We start from the raw sequence: 20,651 nt of genomic DNA, 5'->3' as shown, positions 1-20,651 counted from the left end.
TGCTAGAGATTATTCCGAAATCGAATAAAACCGTCTGGAGGTAGGAGGAATAGAGAAAAAAAAAGAAAAAAAGAAAGAAAAAAGAAAAATGAAAAAAAAAAAAAAAACAATTTGTCCTTCACACACTTCCTTCATCAAGGACCACCTCCCATAATGCTATACGGCCTTTCCATAGCACTTCTTCGTGACCAGCATCCTATTTCGGTATTAATCTCTGGTCACAACTCAACATTCAAGGATGGAGAGATGGCAATTTTAGGCCAAGTCAGAGTGAAAAGAGTATAGAAGTCCGACCAAGGTTGAATTAAATCGTCAGGTGGCAGTTCAATGAAGATCGATAGATAATTAGATAGATAGATAGACAGTGGCAGATTAATTTAAAATGTAGACACAGATAGATAGGCAGATGGATAGATAGGTAGATAGATATTTGGAGCTTAATAAAAAATGAAGACAGTGACATTTTAATGAGAGAGAGAGAGAGAGAGAGAGAGAGAGAAATTAACAGTATATCTATGGGCCTACTGGAAGAAGGGTGAGAACTAATTAGTACAGTATACTTAAATCATTCCCTCCTACAACCGGGATTTGAACTCACGACCAATGTGATCTGTAGTCTCCTATTTGCTCTCGGCCACCACCTCTAGTCCAATGCCTGGAGTCTTTTAAATATCCCTACAATCAATTCCCACTGTAGTTTATTCGTTTTTATGTAGCAAAAAACTTAACACTCTTCGGCTCAGTTGATCCGAAGTCTCCAGCCATCACAATCATGCATGGCAGAGGAAGTCAAACCGAGGACTTGAATTTACGAACTAGAATTTAAATAAACAACTGAGTGAGTCTGGTCTCATTTGAAATCACGTCCCCACTCGCCATACCAGACGACAGGTGGTGTTCTGGTATGGGCGTGCTTCAGGAGAATTGTTTGAGGAGAGAGTTGATGGCGCTGATGGAGTTTTGTATTCTGAGCCTCTCCCTCAGCGTCGGGTCCTCTCCGCCCTCACCTCCACCTCGCTTCCTGTCCTGCCACGCCCGACCTGCACGTAAAGCATCAGCATCAGAAACAGTAACGGCAGCTATAATTTCAGCGATCAGAAAAACGGTGCTTTGCCTCGAGTGGGAAAATGGGAGTCATAAAATTCTAACCATTTGAAGGGGAAACGGCCAAGATCCACTGCATACTGCGCAAGATGTTGACGCAGGAAGATCTGATCAATGATTCATTATAAGATTACAAATCAATACAGCTTCTGTGACGAGAACAATATCAAACAAAAAGTAACTGGTGTGTCTGCCCTCAGATAACCTCCCAGTGGCCGTTTTTGTAGAGCATGACGTATCGCAGTCTGTTTTCATCTCGCTCTAGCCTTGGTTAGCCTTGAGGATAAATGTGCGTGGGTTGAGGGGAGGTTTCCTTGGCGCTGGCTTGGAAGGGACAGGGAAACAAGTGACATCATACGCAAAAACATTCACAGTGGTTCAAATCAAGGTCCTCAGAGCATGCATTCTAGTGTCCGGCATAGGTTTGTATCCCTGTATGTCTCCCTTTAACTCACTCTTTGGGTACAGCCTGGCGCGCCCCCCTGCCGGTGGCTCCGTAAAGCACTTCTCTATGTTGCTACCCTTTACTACGATGCCGTCCGTGGAATCCGACTCCTGCCCCTCACCACGACGGCACGAGACACTGTGGGGAAAGGCAAGTGACTAAAAAAGTGTAAAAATATTCGGTTTACAAGGCGAAACGAATCCCTGACAGCATACAAGCCTTTTCTTTCTTTCTTTTAGGCTTTTCTGTTGTCCTTCACCATGTTGCCGTCTGTAGAATCCGACTCTGTTCTTCACCACGCAGGCACAAGGCACTGCGAGGAAAGACGAGTGACTAAAAAGCATTAATACATTCGGTTTTAAGGGTAAAATGAACCCCATACATTCTGAAACTTTACACCTACACCTGGATGTCGTTACTGAAAGACAGCTCCTTGCACCCTCACCACGACAGCACAAGACCCTGCTGAGTTCAGATGTAGAAAGAGTAAAGTTCCTGTTACTGCTGGTGATGCTGATGATGTGCTGGTAACTTAAGGGAGATGCTGATGCTGATAAGAATGATAATTATGTGCTACAGGGGACAAGGCTAAATGATAATGCTTCTGCTGCTGCTGATGTTGATGATGATGCACTATAAAGAGTAAGGCTAATGATATAGATGATAATTAGAGAGTGCCATGCGTTGACCCTTCCTCATTGATGATAATGATGTAATGATGATGATGGTGATGATAATGACGACGACGACGACGGCGATGATGACGATGGCAATGACGACGACTATGATGATGCACTGGGGAGAGTACTACGTGGTTACCTGTGCAGCTGAGTGTTGAGGTAGTCCCGTACATCCGTCAGCAGCTGATCCACTTCCGTGTTGACCGCAGCTGCCGCCCTTGTCACCCTGGGCCCTCCTCCTGCCGTGTCCTGCCGCCGTGCCCTTCGTCTCGCGCCTGGAGAACCTGGGGCGGGTGTGGTTCGCCGGGCTGTTCCTGTTGACGAAAACGGAACATCTGACAATTTTTATTCTATTTCATTTTACTTATTTAGGCTTTTACTTACCTATTTATTTATTTATTTACTTATTTTTTGGATCTGTCCATACACTAGACATCCCGTTCCCTGAGGTCCAGCCACGATACTTTGTTTGTCAGTGATACATCGTGGATCCAGTGGTCCTCTTACACGTCACACAACTTAACATGTCACATCTTCGGCACTAATACCCACTACCAATGCTTAGTACAAGTTACAAGGCTGCTTCATTCAGGAATGGTGATATGTAGACTTAGGGACGTTCACACACACACACACACACACACACACACACACACGAGAAGGTGGTAGCAACAACTGAGGGAATGTGACGTTTGGTAAACTAGATTTGATATTTTTGGTAGCGACAGTTGAGAGAATGTGACATATACCAGCACCTGATATCTGGGTATTGGTATGATGCGATGTGGTTCGTTTGGTAGGAACAGGTTGATAAGGTGTGGTTTTCTTGGTAGCAAAAACTGATAAAAAATGTAATGTTTGATGAAATAAAAAGAAAACTGAAAAATTTGAGGGTAACACTTGATTAGATGTCGAATATTGGATAGGAACTTTTTTTTTTTGTTTTTTCTCCAGATGGGCATATAGGGTCATATGTTCGTTAGTTTTGGAAGTTTTCAGGCTCCTCTTAGCGATTTCCTCATATGACACATTAATGGTTATTTGTGAGTCATTTCTGTAAGCTAATTCGGTATATAAAGGTCATGAATAATGCACAAGAGAAGATGAAGGTCTAATGTGCAAAAATAAATCGTTAAGGAGGAGGGATTACGAATATAAGTCATTGAAAATAAGGTCCAGTATAAGGTGTGACTCACTGTGGTGCTGGGAGGTATCAGGAACACAGCCTGAGTCCGAAGATGGCGCAGGCTCCCCCACGTTGACCACCAGCCGCACCTGCCGCCTGGAGCTGATGCGGACGTCGTGCTGCCGTGTACCCGCCCGCACCTGCACCGTCACGTTGTCGTCGGACGGGGGTGACGGGGCCGGTGCACCGTGACTGCCGCGGTACCGAGAGAGTGTGGCCAGAAAGTCGTCTAGGGCGCTGAGGGTGGAGGGGCGGTAGTGTCCCGGGCCCTCAACGTCAATATTGGAAGAGCGGGGTCGCTGTCGTCGCGCTCGCCGGGCCTCCAGTGCCTTCAGTAGCCTTTCGGAATAGCTGGCATCCCCGGAGTCCGAGGCCTCATAGTCACTGTTTGCAGCGGCAGGGGCGGGGCAGGGCGAGTCTGGCCTGCTTGGGGTGGCCTGGGGAGATGGGTCGTGCTGCCCTGGACAAGGCTGGAGGCTCTCTACATACTGCTGGACCAGCTGATGACGACTGACGGAGCTGTCACTGTCAACTGGGCTTGGCACATGCTGGAGATCAGTTTGTCGTTGACTATCCCTGTAATGCCGCCTTTGCTGGCCCTTGTCCTCCTGTGCCTCCTCACTGTCCTCTCTAATTCTAATGCGTCCTTTTGGGGTGCCATGTGCTTTTGGTGTGCCTTCACCATCATCTAGTGTCCTACGGCCGTGTGATGACCGTCTGCCACTGGTGATGCGGTTGGCGTGTTCCTTGGCCTGTTTACTGATGTGTGCCCGGCCTCCCACGGCCCCAGCACCCTCCAGATTAGCCCCGGTGCCCTGCCTACCAGTGCCACCACTCTCACCTGAAGTCTCGGAGGGAGACTTAACCACCTTTCCTGCCATTTCCACCACACCGGAGTCTGAGGATGGAGTGTTGGCTACCGCACCCTCACCCACCTCACGAGGGGAACTGTCTGCGGAACTGGAGTGCCTGTGACTGCATTCCTCGCTCTCTCCCTCTCCACTGCTGCTTCCTAGACCCTGAGCTCCAATCAAATCCATACCAACCACCTCATCATTTCTGAGCTGATCTGACGTACACGGACTTTCTCTCCTGCTTGCATTCCACACTCCAGGCCCACTTCTTTCTGCACCCGCGTCTTCATTCCCATCACACTGTGGGGGTTCATTTTCAGCACATTCATCAGCCAAATCTCTCTCCTCCATTCCATCTACCTTTGCTCCATTCACCAGGATACTTTCATTACGATCCGCTTTTCTTACCTGGCTGGCTCTTCCCTCACTTTCCTCCCTTAAAACACTTCCTTTGGCTTCATCAGCCCCATCCATCAGGCTCCATCCATCCCTGAACTGATCGCTGAAGAATGATTCACTGTCCTCCTCTGTCCTGCGCCCCATCATGTACCTCGAATTGAAAGTCCGTGTTCTTGTCCTCTCTCCAATCAGGACCTCCTTTTCCACTAACTCCTCCACCAGGTCCAGCACTTCCTCGTACTCGACTGGTGCCAGAGGTTCAGAGAGATCAAGGGTAGCAGCGCTGAATAATGATGTATCTGTGTCCTCGCCTGCTTCGACCTCCATCCACACGTCATCTTCTGCGTCCTTGCTTTTCCCTGTCCCTTTTCTGTTATCTCTGTCCTTCTGGTCGTTATTCATACTTTTTCTTCCTCCATTTCTGTTACTCTTGTGTTTATCTGCTCTGTTTTCCTTCATAAACATCTCGCCCGCACCACTCTTGTCCGTGGCCTCCTCATCCACCGCTTCGTTCACCTCATCCTCATCTCTGTCTGGATCTGGAGCACCTGACTTTAAAATCTCTACTGCATTGAGTTTCCAGTTTTCGTGGCCCTCTGCAGCTCCGTCCATATCATCTTCCTCCCACGTCTTATCACCAAGCTCAGGAAAAGTGTGGGCAGTATTGGTCCCTGCTTTCAATTCCGCGTATGTCTTCTCTCCTTCCTCCTCTTCTTGCTTCTCTTCACCTCCCTTCTTCGTATCTATGGAGGAGTAGGCCTTTCTTCGGTACTCCTTCACCATTACGTCCTCCACTTCGTTATTTTGCAAGTGGGCATCGTCCTTTTCGTCTCTTGGATCCACGTTAGTTTTCCCTTCTCTTCTGCAGTACATGATCCCTCCACCAGAATCCCCACCACTGTCACCATCACCATCACTGCCACCACCATCCCCACCATCTCCACTATCACCATGTTCCCCACCACTATCATCACCACCAGCATCATCTCCACGATCATCACCTTTCCCTTCCTTCAGCCTGGAACAATCAATTTCCTCTTCCATCAGGAGGGAGTCACTCATTTCCACCATCACCATCGACCCCTCTCTCGTTTCCATCATTACCAGGTCCGCTGCATCTTCAGAATTTTGCTTTACAACCCCACTATCACCACTACAACTTCTTTCCTCTATTGCTTCATTAACATCACGTTCGCTACTGTCCATTGCCTCAACGTTATTATTACAGCTATTTACTTCAAACTTATCGCTACTTTCTGTCATCAATTCGTCCTCATTATTATCATCATCATTGTTCAATAGTAAATGATAAGTATTTACACTATCTGAAGCTGCCTCTTCGTCATCTTCATCTCCAGTACAGATAATCTTTGGTATTTTATTATCACTTTCATCAATATTTCGTAACCTATCGCTATCATCATGTTCAAATGACTCACTATCACCACCACAAGATTCATTAGCCTCAACATTATCGTCATTTCTGCTCACTGACAGTTCATGAAGATCAACACTTTTCTGCACATCATCATCAACATCACCGCCCTTCAACATTCCCTTGGTATTCGCGGCTTCACCATCATCAGGGGTGAAATTCGGACCCGTCTCTTCGGCTGGTTCTTCCCCATCGTCACCCTTTTTCATCTCAACATCATTTTCTTCTGCGTGAAAGCCTTCTACGTTACAGCTTTCATTACCAGTCACCACAACAGCACCATCACCCACAACCATATCATCACCATCACCATCCCGAATGCTAGTAACTTCTCCCGGGCTTCTTCCTCCTTCCTGCCCACCTTCATCTAAATGCTCACCGTCACCTCCATCTTTTGTTTCACCATCATCCTGTTCACTTTCTAGCACCTCTTTGTTTGTGCCTTTCAGTGCGTCCTCACTCTGCACCACAACTTGATCCCCATCTTGTGCCTTCTCTTGGCCTTCTCTGCTCTCTGCGTCTTCAGCTTCTACCTCCTGTTCTTCTTCACATGCTCCCTCAATGACTGGATCTTCCATATCTGCCTTCTCCTCTTGTTCTTCCACTTGCTCCATGAAGTCTCCGCTTTCCGTTCTTTTTTGTTCATCGGTTTTCTCTCCCTCCTCTTGTTGCTCTCCACTTTCCTCTTCAGGTTCTTTGCTGTCTGCTTCCTCCATCACTTCTCTGCTTTCCATCGCGTTCTCTGCTTCTTCGGTTTCTGTCATCTCGTCGGTTTTCCCTTCCTCGTTTGTTTCTCGCTCTCCTGCCTCGCTCTCTAGGTTTCTGGTTTCTGCTTGCTCCACAGGTTCAAAGACTTCCACTGCCTCTTCTGCTACTTCCGTTCCTGCTTCTTCCGGTTCTTCAACATCAGCTTCCTTTGTTGATTTTCCTCTTTCGACTTCCTCAGCTGTTTTTGTTTCCTCGATTGGTTCACTGACTTCTACTGCCTCTTCTGCTTCTTTGATTCCTGCTTCTTCTTCTGGTTCTTTGACAGATGCTCCCTTTGTTGACTCTCCTCTTTCCACATCCTTCGTTGGTTCTTCAGTTTCTGCCCTCTTTAACTTCACTGCTTCTGTGCTTCCTGCCTCTTCTTGTAACTCTTCACTCTCCACCTCTTCTCCTGGATCTTTGCCCTCCACTTCATCCACTGGTTCCTCAGTTTCTGTCTCTGCCGATGGGTCCTCATCTCCCAGCTCCTTCGCTGGTTCTGTGCCTCCTCCTCCTCCTTGTTCTTTAATTTCATTGCATTCTATTTGCGCCACTGCTTCCTCATTCTCCACCTTATTTAAAAGTTCTTCTCCTTCTCTCTCCACTAACTCTTCAGCCCCTGTTTCAACTTCCTCCACCAGTTCTTTGTTTACTGTTTCGTCTTTTTGTCCCTCACTCTTTTCCTCTCCTCCCAGTTCACCTCCTTCCTCCAGCACTGCTCCCTGATCTCTAGCTGCATCATCTGGGTTCACACTTCTCTCTTCCTGCAACGACTGCTGGGTTTTTGTCCCTTCCTCTTCCTCCTCCTGATTTCCTTCTCCCATATTCACCGACTCCACGCATTCCGGACCTATATTTTCATCTGCTTCCTCCTCAGGCTCTTCTTTCACTTTTTCCTCCTCCACTAACTCTCCATCTCCTGCCTCATCATCGTCTGGTTCATCACTCTCTCCCTCCTTCCCTGTATCCACCCCGGAACTTTCACTTCTTGTACTCGTCGTTGTTTCCTCCTTTTCCTGTTCCTCGTCTCTTCCCTCTTCGCCTTTCTCCTCTTTTGTCACTTCACCATCATCTACTCGGTCACTCATTTTTCTCTCCTCTTCATCCATAATATTAATCATCGGTACTTTTCCCTCATTCGAATCGGTATTTAGTTCATCCCCATTGTGTTTCTCAGCCATCTGCTCCTCACCAACACTTACACTGTTTGCCAGGATTTCCCCACTCAACCCTCCCTGCTCATTCGGTACCCCTTCCCCCTCGCTACTTGCTTCCTCTGATGTCAACCCTTGCGTCCGGGTCAGACATCCAGAATCGGACAGTTCCTCTTCGTCCTCTTCTATGGTCGAGAGGCCCGAACTGGCGTCCTCCGAGGTGGTATTCTGGGTCCCGTTTGGTGTAATCGCCCGGAAGATTTCCTCGAAAAGATCAGACTTGGCCTGATCCTCCTCCATCGCATCTCCCTCTTCCTTGGGGCTGGAAGCAGTCTGGAGGTTCACTATGGAAGCCTCTGTTATGCTCTCTGGAGTGTCCTGGACATTATCGGGTGTGATAGAGTCGCTGTCAATGTCTGGCGTGGACAGGGCTCGAATTACCGTCACTCTGTCCCAGGAGTCTGTCCCCTCACTTCCTTCTTCTTCCTCATCCTCATCATCGTCTGCTTTTCTTTGTTCCTCTTCATCTTCCCTTTGATCAACGTCAGGTTCTGTATTATCACTATCTACGTCTCCCATCTTCTTCGCCTCCACTTCCTGTGTTTCTTTTCCCTCAGCATTTTCTCCTTCCTCTAGTTTTTCTCCACTTTGTTCATCATCATTTGTTCTTCCCTGATCATTTTCTCCCTTTTCTACAAATACAGCATCTTCATTTTCCCCTTCGTCTGCCTCGTCAACTGCTTCTTGAGTGACCATTCCAAGGCTTAATCTTGTTTTCGAGTCCATTTGTCTCAGTTTATGTTTAGAATTTGGGTCACCTTCCTCCACGCCAGCATCAGCTTCTATCGACGTGCCATTTTCTTTTTCAGAACCCGATACATCTGTGCTTACATCAGATGAAGTTTTATTACCGTCATTCATTCCTTTTGGGTTCATAAGATTTGCTTCATGATCTAGTAAGTCTGTGTCATGGTCTGCTTGCTCTGATATCTGTTCTGTTCCGTCTTTCTCCTGTTCCGTGTTCTTTGAGTCAGATGTGTCACTCAATGAGCTTTGTTCTTCACTGTCCACAAAGCCACTTTCAAGCAACACTTCCCTTCCACTTGCAATGAAACCTTGTATCTCTTCTTGTTCCATTTTTTCTTTCCATGACTCATTATCTTCTTTCAATACTCTTTTCCCTTTCTCCGTCTCCTCTGCCTCTGTTATGATAATCTCGCTCATTTCCCCAAACTCATCGCTGCTACTGACCGTCGTATCCTCATCTCTAATTCCTTCACTGACCAAACTTGCTTCTTCTATTCTCTCATCTTCTATAACACCCACTACCTCGTCTTCAAGTAGCTCTCCATTCTCGGTTACCATCCCCTCTTCTCCGACTCCCTCACTAACACTGAATGCTTCATTTGCTTCGTGATGCAGCGACTCTCCCATTCCGGTTCCCGCTTCACTACGCACTTCGTCTTCAATGTCTGTTCTTCTGCTTTCCTTCTCCTCAAGCTCAGTTGCAGCACTAGCCAACGACCTCACGTTGTCAGTAATTTCACTGTTCTCGCCTCCTTCGAGAATCTGTGAAGAGGAGACGAATGAATCTGAGTCGTAGTTATATTCACTTTCGATGTTGATGGAATCTGCCAATGACAAATCTCCAGTCGGTATCGGTGAACTGCGATTGGTTGAAATGGTACTAGCTATTGGAAGATCTGGCTTATTATTACTCTCATTATCAATATTATTAGCACTAACGTTATTGGGAATAGTATTGCTATTTTCATTATTATTTCTATTATCAAAAGTATTCGTATGTTGCTCATTTTCTGTAGTAATATCTCCCAGTTTACTGTTTAAGTCACTTTCACAAGGTCCATTAAACGTTTCTGTGCCTTTATTATTGTCTCCGTTAACATCTTCCAGGGAGGCGGAAGCAGAGGCATTGCAAGGTGGATAAGGACCGACAATCTCTTCAGCTCCCTCTATCAGCTCCTGTGACGTGGGAGAGTCTGGAGGGTTTACAGAGACTCTTGGAGGACTTGGAAGGTTGGAACTGTTGGGTATACGGGACACGGGGTCACTGCTTAACCTGGGAGGGGGAGGAATGTGTGAAATTGCGATGGGTGAGGTCGGGTTGATGGGTGCTAGAGGAGGTTTGGGCGAGGTTGGGACTCTGGGTGTGAGCTGGAGGATATCAGAAGTTGAAGAGTCTGACTGCCAGGGGGAAGCTAACGGATTAATTGCTTGTCTGACCCGCCTCACCTCCGGACTGTTGGCAATGTCGGAATCACTGGTGGTGTTGACGTCATTCGCAGAGCTTCCACTCTCCTCCCGTGCTACAGCTTTTGCAAGTCTAGCTTCGCCTTCGAGGACATCTGTAATGTGCGTCCCAGTGAGGGCGAGGGCAGTGGCAGGAGTGTTGTTGTTGGTGGAGGCACGAGGGCGGGAGCGTGAGGTGGCTCTGCGCTGCTCTAGTTTGGCAGTGAGGTGCGGAGGCAACTGTGGCCGCTGGTCTGTTGTATCATGCAGCACCTCAGGTTTTATAGGCACATAGAAGGCGTGGTTAGAGGCGCGTGTGGCAGAAGAACGACTGTCATCCTCCTCCAGGCTGTCATAGTACACAGAATCACCATCACTGCCCTGGGAGCCTGGCCGCCGCTGGTGTGGTTTAGTAGATATCGGCTGCAGTTGTTCTGTCTGGGAGGATGAATCCATCAGTGTTGATGGCAAGACTTTTTTCTGTAGCGTTTTGACAGACGTGTGTTTAGATACCCACTCTTTACGCTGTGACCGCCTCCCCTGTTGCTGGTGGCTTGTGGGCCTAGAGGAGCCAGGGAAGGAGCCCAGCAGAGGATTCCCATTCAGTACTGCTTGTGTTTCATCCTCAATGAATTGTTTCATTTTCTGTGCCCACTTTTGTGGTGGCTCCTCAGAGGTGTGTATTGTGCTCACGGAGTTAGTTGGACTTGTGGCTTCCATCCTGGGTATATTTGGCCCTGGCGGCACCACCATCACACCCCGGGCATCCCGTAGACTGCCCAGTGTGGCAATGGTTTCATACACAACTGGTGAACTAACGAAACGGAAGTCCCTGAGGTCAGGCATGGAACTGCGGCGGTCTAGGCGTGGCCGTGGCACCACCATGATGTGGGAGTCGGGCGGTGCGGCAGGGCAGGGACGTGGGTCTGGTGGGTCTAGCTCATCAGAGGAAATGCTGAAGGTGTCATTCAGCAGTTGTGTTGTGCCCATCCTGAAGGCGGCTCCTCCACCACTCCGAATCCTGCCCTGCCGCCGAGACTCCAACTCACCGGGGGGCAGCACTGGATATGGCTTTTGGTTTTCGCGGATGATATCAGAGGAGGATCCAGGTGGGAAGGGCCTAGTGGGCGGTGCTGGGCTACGGCGTGGAAGTGGGCGGGCAGGGGGCTGGCGGGTCTGGGCACGCAGTAGACGGTCACACACAGCTGGTTCCTCCTCCACTGCTCTGCGGTGCCTAGGACGTGGACTCATCAACTCATGAGCTCTGAGGAGACAAATGATCTTAATATAAAGTGATGCAGGACGAATATGACGAACGATTATACCCAATTAAGCCCTGGAGGCCCCCGTTTCCTGTCATCATCATCATCATCAACATTTTTTTCCCTCCTAAACACAAGGTGAGGTAGGGTCCAGACACAAGGAAAGAAACAGTATCTTCTTAAAATCGTCAATCGGTGGTCAGAATAAGGCAACAGGATATAAATGGGTCTGCAAGAGATATACTGAGTAAGGACATGACCCATTTTGACGTGGGGGTTTTCTTGTAGATATTTTTCGAAATCCAAGCGTTTGTATCCCAACTGGACATTTTGTTTTGTTTATTTATTTATTTATTTATTAATTTGTTTATTTATTTTATTTATTATCTATCTATTTATTTATTGTAATTTCTGGTCATTAGAATCAATAAAACTCGACATAAACACTTCACTGCAAGATATCTCCCTTAAGCTGAATAAAATCGTCTGAGAGAGAGAGAGAGAGAGAGAGAGAGAGAGAGAGAGAGCATCCACAGCCTCACCTCACATCCAGGTCTTGATCCTCTCTGCTCAGCGCATTCATAGCCTCATCAAGGTCCGGCGCCGACTTGCTGGCTCTCATAATACCCTCTCCTTTCTCCTCTGCTTCACTTCCCCTCACGACGGAGGAGGAGGAGGAGGAGACCGAGCCCTTGGACCGCTCCGCCCTTGTCCCCCTGTGCTGACGGAGGGGCTCTCTCAGGAAACGCGCCATCAGATCGTCTTTTTCTTTCTTCCTCTGGGTTAGGATTTTTTGGCGTCTGCGTCTCTCCTCTACTTCGGCTAACAGCATCTGTTGCTTCCTGGCCCTGGTGGATAGATAGATGGACAGCAGATAGATAAACAGATGGCAGATGGAATGACATAAAGATCGATAAATAAAGATAGACAGGTACATCAAGAGTAAACTTAGGTTATCCTGTTCCTTTTTCCTCTGAGTTCGGATTTTCTTGCGTCCGCGTCTCTCACCTACTTAGGCTAAATGCATCTGCTGCTACAAGGCCTGGATCGATAGTTTGATGGATGGAAGACAGTAAATGGACAGACACAGACATGCTAACAGAGAGCCATACTCAGAGGCGTAGCCAAGGGGTGGGGGAGGGGGGGGCAATATGCTAACAATCATACTCAGTCACGCGGCCAAGGGGGAGGACTGGGGGAACATCCCCCAGTCGGACCCTTGGCTCCGTCACCTACACCCCCATTTGAAAATTCGAGTTATTTGACCTGTGCACACTGTGTGATGATGACCCTACCCCTCCTATCTGTGAAGACTTGGCTATACCACTGGTCATACTCAAGGAGATTAAACGGTCACAGATTTCATAATGGAATACAAGTGACAAATGAGAGGAGGCTAGGTGAGAAGGGATAGGAAGAATCTGAGGCCGTAGGATGGATAGGGGGCAGGGTGAGGGCAAAGCAGGGTGGGAAGGGGGCAAGACAGTGATGGGAAGGCTTAGAGGGTGAGGAGGGGGAAGTTTTTTTTTTTTTTTTTTTAACGTGTCCGACTCTGGGCAAAGGCTTCAGAGCCTATTTCCAAGTCCCAGTACTCCTCCTTGGGGCCCAGTAGTCCTCCTACATCTCCACATGTCACCACTTCGGCACTAACACCCATCATCCATATTGAATACATGCTAGGGCTGTCTCATACAGGATTGGTGTACTGGTATTAAAGGGGGTACTTTTATGACATGTCGGCCAACCATCTGGAAGATAAGAAAAGTCTGCTTTTTATGAAATTCAAATCCTTAAACTGTTCCCTGCCCAAGGCGGGATTCGAACCTGGGTCCGGTAGGGCTGCAGGCCACTTCTCTATCAATTGTGCCACCGCCTCCCCCGAGAACAAAGACAGAATCAGGAGGGTGGGGAACTATCATCAGACACTTTTTCTTGTATTTATCACAAATATTCACTCTTGTTTGGCTATGAAACATTTGGCAGCAATAAGAAAGAAAACAAGTGTCTAAAAAAACAGTCATGCATACAACTTAGGGCAAAGATAGTTTGTACATATGATACCTGAAATACAAGAACCAACAGCCGTATACTTCAAACTTAAGTCGTGATGAGGAAAGCAAGCCTGTAATTACTGACGGTCATTACTGTGGCAAATGACAAAGACAGAATATTTATTTTCTCCCTGTTTCACTGCTGACTACACTCGGCGATGTAAAATGCGGGTTAATTGAAGTTAATTATCATATGTGTTTCCTGTGCTCCCATCATATATTAAAAGCTTTCCCCTCCAATTTGTGATTTAAACATACAATTAAGGGAGACAAAAAGACGCAAAACTCACTCTTGACGCTGGCGATTCTCCCGAGACAGCGACCGAACTCTCCTCCAGTAGTCGCGAGTGGAGGCATCCCTGGCGGTGGCTTTGGTGGCGGTGGTGGTTGTGGTGGAGGAGGAAGGAGCACGCTGTTGTGGCCTCCAGCGTGGGGTGTGGGATGGATATGGACCCCCATCAGCGCCTCCTTGTCCATGGCTGCTGGTTGTGTGGGTTAAGGATAGGTGGCAGTGGTAGGATAGATGGTGGCAGCAGTGAGATTGATGGTGGCAGTGGTGGGATAGATGTTGGCCACAGTGGGATTGATGGTGGCAGTGGTGGGATTAATGGTGACAGCGGTGGAATAGATGATGGCAGTGGTGGGATTAACGTCATGAGATGGTAGAAGTTAAAGTCTTTACATGGCTCATCAGGTTGTCGAAATAACACAATGAATATTAGTGTGAGAGGGTGAAGATGATCATGATGGTGCGGGGTGGTGAAGGTGATGACAGTGATAGTACGAGATGGCAAAACTGGTAATGGATAATGATGGTGTGGAGTGATAGTGGTTATGGTGATAGATGATGGCGATGTACAGAAGATAAGAGCGAGTTACAGTGATGCAGGGAAGAGTATGAGGCAGACGGTGTGAGCTGGTGACATTTAACGATGGTGATGACATGAGAAAATGAAGGGGGATAATGACAACAGATGGTGATGTAGGGAAGATAAAAAGTCACTGGTAATGATGACAGATGACACATACAATTGACAACGTCTATTAGTCATGGATGTGATGTGTGGCTGTTGGATTTAGTTTACTTATAAAATACTGATAAAACACAGAACGTCTTTCTTGTAAGAACACTAACCAACGAATACACAAAGAAAAAATAAAAGAAAGTTGATCTGCAAACAAGGCACTCTTAGCTCTCTAGATAGCATAAACAATGGCACAAAACAGCAATGGAAGAGTCGATAGGAGAGAGACTAACTAAAGTTTTCATGGCCATATACGACAAGCTATAAGCAGGCTTTCTCTGGGAGGGGAGGGAGGACAAGGAAGGACAGGTAAGCAGGACACACCCCAGGACCCCTAGCACACGCAAGCGGCAACAGTAGGCGCAGGACAACAATTACGTTCTTCAGTACGATGATGTTGTTTAGGCTTCATTTTTACTGCTGCTGGACAATCTTTTTTGCTTTAGAAGATGCATTACGAAGCGGAAGAGGTTAATAAAAGCGATATCTGACACCCGCCAGTTCTAAAAGTCTCTACTAAGCTGAATGGAAGTGTCTGAAGGTAGCAAAAAGAAAGTAAAATAATAAAAAAAAGCCATTAAAGTGAACGAGTTAAACTTTTTGGCGTACGACATACCAAACCATTTGAGACTTCGGCATGGCTCCATCCCAGTCTCCTCAGTAGAACCGTCAATACTGTACTTTATATTAATAAATTTTCAATCTTAAGTAATGTGATAATTAAGTTATACTGATTCTGAAAGCTCATATTTTATCCAGGGGTAGATGCAGATGGTGCCGAAGTATTTTTTTTTTTTCCCCTAAAGGCACTGGTTCTCTTTGGCGCTGGAGACCCTGAGCAACTCTTCCTTGCCATTCTGTTTCCTTCCATGGCACGTTCATTATTACTTTTATGTTATTTATGCAGACCACGTCCTCAGTAGCATGCCATAGATAACATAGGAGAATACTAAAGGGTTAAAATAAAGTTGGCGAAGAAAATGTGCAACGAAGTCTCCTTTGTCAAGGAGAACACTGTTCACTTAAAAAAAAAATGTATTTGTGTTGATAGATGAGACTTTGTAACACCCTTTACTCCGCAAATTTATTTTTGCATGCTACACCGTTACATCTTGTACTCACTTTTTACAAATTATGATGATACAAATATATATGTATTTGTATAACTAACTAACTAACTAACTAACTATATATATATATATATATATATATATATATATATATATATATATATATATATATATATATATATATATACATAGAGGATATATATATATCCTCAGGATCAGACATACCAACATAACTTTTAATGAGAACTTTCGTCTATGATATGAATATGCCAGAGTCACGTTTTCTGAATTTTCTTGAAAAGATTTTAGTCTTTTTCAAATTTTGATGCCACTTTTGTCCTGCTACACTTTTGAATGGTAACCATAAATCATTGGTAACTGGCAATTCATCACTGTACAGTGCACTGGGTGGTGTCCTGAATGGCTTGACAGGCTCTGGTCTGTGCATGTGATAACTGTGATATAACTGATGTGATCCCGAAAACGATATGGTGCAATAGGCAAAAGAACTAAGGAAGAGCTGCTGTGAAGTCCATAGCTTCAGTGAGAACCCAGCTCCACCTAAACATGACCAACAGGGCTACCAGGCATTTACGCGCTCACTTGCTTGGCTGATCGAGTTGCCGTAAAGACTTCTGCCAAGCCTCCGCTGTCTCCCTGGCGATGTCAAAGGTGTGATAGAATAGAGGACCCCAGTGACTCCCCACCTCCTGGCAGTTCATTTTCTTGTGCAATTACATTTTCTACCACTGGAAAGATAAATGAAAACTCTTTGATAGAAAAAAAAGAAAAGGTGCTAAAGATTTCGTCGTATAAGACGCAGGTTATCATTTTTTTAAATCTTACTACTGGATACACCAACAGAAGCGCTTTAAAAAGGTGTTAAACAAATGTATGAGATGCAGTTACATATTTTTTCCACTACGAGAAATCCCAACAAAGACACACACACACACACACACACAAAGACGCAAGTACCAATAAATACTAAATAATTACATGCTAGAAATTGTCATATGAGATTCAATTACTTTTTTTTTTTTAACCACGGGAAACCCCACTGGGCACGCACACACACACACACACACACACACACACACACACACACACACACAATGGATAAAAACAACAGTGAAAAATGCATCAAGAATATCAAAACAACAGCCCAAAGCAAAGACGAGTTCATGGGTAAGATTTCTGTCCTTATTTAAACTTTTGTGCCATGGTAAAAAAAAAAAAAAAAATCATTGGTGTTTCTTCATTCCTCAAGGCCAATCTATTTTTGCGTGGTATTTGAGGCAGGGTGAGGAAGGGTGAGGAGGAAGCAGGGAGGGGAAGGGAAGATGAGGGAGGGAGAGGCAGGGTGACGAGGAAGTAGAGGGACGAGGAGAGGGATGGGGAGGCAGGGTGAGGAAGGGCAGGGAGGGGAGGAGAGATGATGGAATTAGAGGCAGGGTGAGGAAGAAGCACAGGGAGGGTGATACAGGGAGGGCTGAGAAAAGGTAGCAGGGAGGGAGAGGGAGAGGCAGGGAGAAAGGAAGACTGATTGATGTGAGAAGGGGAGGGAGCAAGGGGAGAAGAAGAGGTAGGGAAGGAGAGGGAAGATGGAGAGAGAGGTAAGGTGAGGAGGAAGGTATGGAGGGGGAGGGAAGACCAGGAAGATGGAGGAAGGGAGGGGATAGAAGGGGAAAGTTAAGAAGAGGAGGAAGATGGGAGGAAGGAATGGCAGGGGGAGGCAAGGAAGATGAGGGAGGGAAGAGGCAGGGTGGAAGGAAGAAGAGCAGGGTGAAGAGAGAAGGAAGGCACGGGTGATTGGGGACGAAAGGGTGAGGAGAGGGGAGCAGGGTGGAGAGGAGGGAGAGAGTGGTTAGAAAAGAGAAGAAGGGGGAGAAGAAAAAAGTACTGAGGGGAGGAAGGAGAAGGGGAGAGGAGAGGAGAGTGGGAGAGGGGAGGGGGAGGGGAAAGAAGGATGAAAAAGGAGGGAGGGGTAGAAATAATTAGGTAACCAAGGAAGGAGAGGGGAGAGGAGGGAGGGGAGAGGGGGAGAAGCAAAGAGGGGAGGAAGATGGGAGGGGGAGGAACCAGATCGAAGTGTAAAGAGTTAAATCGCTGGGGAGAGAAAAAAATCCTTCCATTCTCTGTCCCCCTTGTTAATCCCCTCTCCTCCCCTCATCTCCCCTCCTCCCTTTCCCTTCCTCTCCCCTCATCTTTCCTCCCCTCCGCTCCCTTTACTACCTTCCCTCTCCTTCTCTTCCTTTCCCGTCCTTGACTCCCCACCTCTCTCTCTCTCTCTCTCTCTCTCTCTTTTCCTTTTCTCCCCAATCTCACAGTCCTTCCCCTATCCATTCTTCCATTCCCTCCCCATCCCTCCCTTCTCCCCTTTCCTCTCCATCCCTCTTCCTCTCATTCACCTCTTCCTCTCTCTCTCTCTTCCTCTGTCCCCCTCCCTCCCTTTACTCTCCCTCTTTTTCTCTCTCCTTTCCTCCCCTCCACCTCTCTTCTCTTTCCTCCTCCTCCCTTCTTCACCCCATCCTTCAGTTTCTCACACTATTTACTCCCCATCTTCTCACCATCTCTCTCCCCTCCCCTCCCCTTTCCTCCCCTCACACCCCTCCTCCCCTTCCCTCCCCTCCCCAATCTAGTAATCGATATCAGCTGGCGACTTTCCCCTCACCTTTTCTCTTCCCCTCCCCTCCCCTGTCCTCCCCTCCCCTCCCCTCCCCTCCCCCACCTAACCTTTCCTTTAATTCAACATTGCCCTTATCGCAGTCTCCCCCATCACCCCCACCCTCACCCCACCCTCACCCCCACCCCCACCCTCACCCCCACCCTCACCCCCACCCTCACCCTAACCCCCACCCTCACCCCTACCCTCACCCCCACCCTCACCCCTACCCTCACCCCCACCCTCACCCCCACCCCCACCCCCACCCTCACCCCAACCCCCACCCCCACCCCCACCCCCACCCCCACCCCCACCCCCACCCCCACCCTCACCCCCACCCCCACCCTCACCCCCACCCTCATCATTCGCTACTTCGATTGGATATTTTCTCATTACTAGGTCAAGGTCGTGCCAATTTGCGTGCGTGAGTGCGTGTTTTTGCGTGCGTGAGTGCGTGTGAGTGTGCTTTAAGCGTGCATGTTTGGGTGTATATATAGCCAGGGTGTATAAATATGGATGTGTGTGTGTGTGTGTGTGTGTGTGTGTGTGTGTGTGTGTGTGTGTGTGTGTGTGTGTGTGTGTGTGTGTGTGTGTGTGTGTGTACAAAATATTGAGTGTGATTATCGAACTATGTATGTAAGTATGCTATGTGTGTGTATGTGTGTGTACTTTGGTATGCATGACCGATGACATGTGCGTGTGTCTAAGTATGCATGCCTCTATGTGCACATGTGTATACTGACGTGTGTGTGTGTTTTGTGTTCACGTACATGACTGGAGGGTGGTATGTGCGTGTTTCAATTACGTGTGTGTGTGTCTGTGTGTACATAGGATACATATAAAATTTAGGAGAGAGAGAGAGAGAGAGAGAGAGAGATATACTGATCAAAACATCGGAGAGGTTAGCGTTATCAACCCACTACCACAACTACCACCATCGCTACCACAACTACCATCATCACTACCACAACTACCACCCACCATCACTACCACAACTACCATCATCGCTACCACAACTACCACCATCACTACCACAACTACCACCATCACTGCCACAACTACCATCATCACTACCACCATCACTACCACAACTACCACCATCACTACCACAACTACCCCATCGCTACCACAACTACCACCATCACCACCACAACTACCACCATCACCACCACAACAACCACCATCGCTACCACAACTATCATCATCGCTACCACAACTACCCCATCGCTACCACAACTACCACCATTGCTACCACAACTACCATCATCGCTACCACAACTACCACTATCACTACCACAACTACCACCATCACTACCACAACTACCACCATCACTGCCACCACCACCACCATCACAACCACAACTACCACCATCACTACCACAACTATCACCATCGCCACCACAACTACCACCATCGCTACCACAACTACCACCATCCCTACCACAACTACCACCATCACCATCATAACTACCACCATCACTACCACAACTACCACCATCACTACCGTACTACCACCATTACTACCACAACTACCACCATCACCACCACAACTACCACCATCACCACCACAACTACCACCATCACTACCACAACTACCACCATCGCTACCACAACTACCACCATCGCTACCACACCACCACCATCACTACCACAACTACCACCATCATTGCCACAACTACCATCATCACTACCACCATCACTACCACAACTACCACCACCACCAACTACCGTAATTCCCTACCACAACTACCACCATCACTACCACAACTACCCCATCGCTACCACAACTACCACCATCACTACCACAACTATCATAATTCCCTACCACAACTACCACCATCAATACCACAACCACCACCATCACTACCACAACTACCACCCTCACCACCACAACTACCACCATCACCACCACAGCTACCACCATCGCTACCACAACTACCACCATCACTACCACAACCACTACCATCACTACCACAACTACCACCATCACTACCACAACTACCATCATCATCACGACCACAACTACCACCACCATTTCCACAACTACCACCATCGCTACCACAACTACCACCATCATTACCACCACCACCACCATCGCTACCACAACTACCACCCTCACCACCACAACTACCACCACCATTTCCACAACTACCACCATCGCTACCACAACTACCACCATCATTACCACAACTACCACCATCGCTACCACAACTACCACCATCGCTACCACAACTACCACCATCACTACCTATATTTTCGTCTCACACTAACATCGCCATAGATCACTGTTTTTTTTTTTTTTTTTTAATTCTTCAAAAATTCTC

General features: G+C 47.4%; 1 protein-coding gene across 1 annotated transcript in view; it reads right to left on the bottom strand.

Moving 5' to 3' along the window:
- Positions 1–723: 723 nt before the first annotated feature.
- LOC145400813 (uncharacterized) overlaps positions 724–20,651 on the bottom strand; it is a 60,486-nt gene continuing 40,558 nt past the window's right edge. The window contains exons 5-12 of the mRNA XM_080273249.1: positions 16,258–16,319; positions 13,858–14,049; positions 12,059–12,364; positions 5,773–11,518; positions 3,426–5,310; positions 2,369–2,543; positions 1,560–1,687; positions 724–1,040 (exon numbers count right to left, since the gene is read on the bottom strand). Coding sequence (XP_080129375.1) covers positions 916–1,040; positions 1,560–1,687; positions 2,369–2,543; positions 3,426–5,310; positions 5,773–11,518; positions 12,059–12,364; positions 13,858–14,049; positions 16,258–16,319 — 8,619 coding nt within the window. The 3' untranslated portion in view covers positions 724–915. The remainder of the gene's footprint in view (positions 1,041–1,559; positions 1,688–2,368; positions 2,544–3,425; positions 5,311–5,772; positions 11,519–12,058; positions 12,365–13,857; positions 14,050–16,257; positions 16,320–20,651) is intronic.

This window comes from Coenobita brevimanus, chromosome 53 (genome assembly GCF_032717465.1).
Source record: "Coenobita brevimanus isolate Jiangsu-jjx chromosome 53, ASM3271746v2, whole genome shotgun sequence".
Classification (NCBI taxonomy): Eukaryota; Metazoa; Arthropoda; class Malacostraca; order Decapoda; family Coenobitidae; genus Coenobita; species Coenobita brevimanus.
This window is presented reverse-complemented; position numbering and strand designations above follow the sequence as displayed.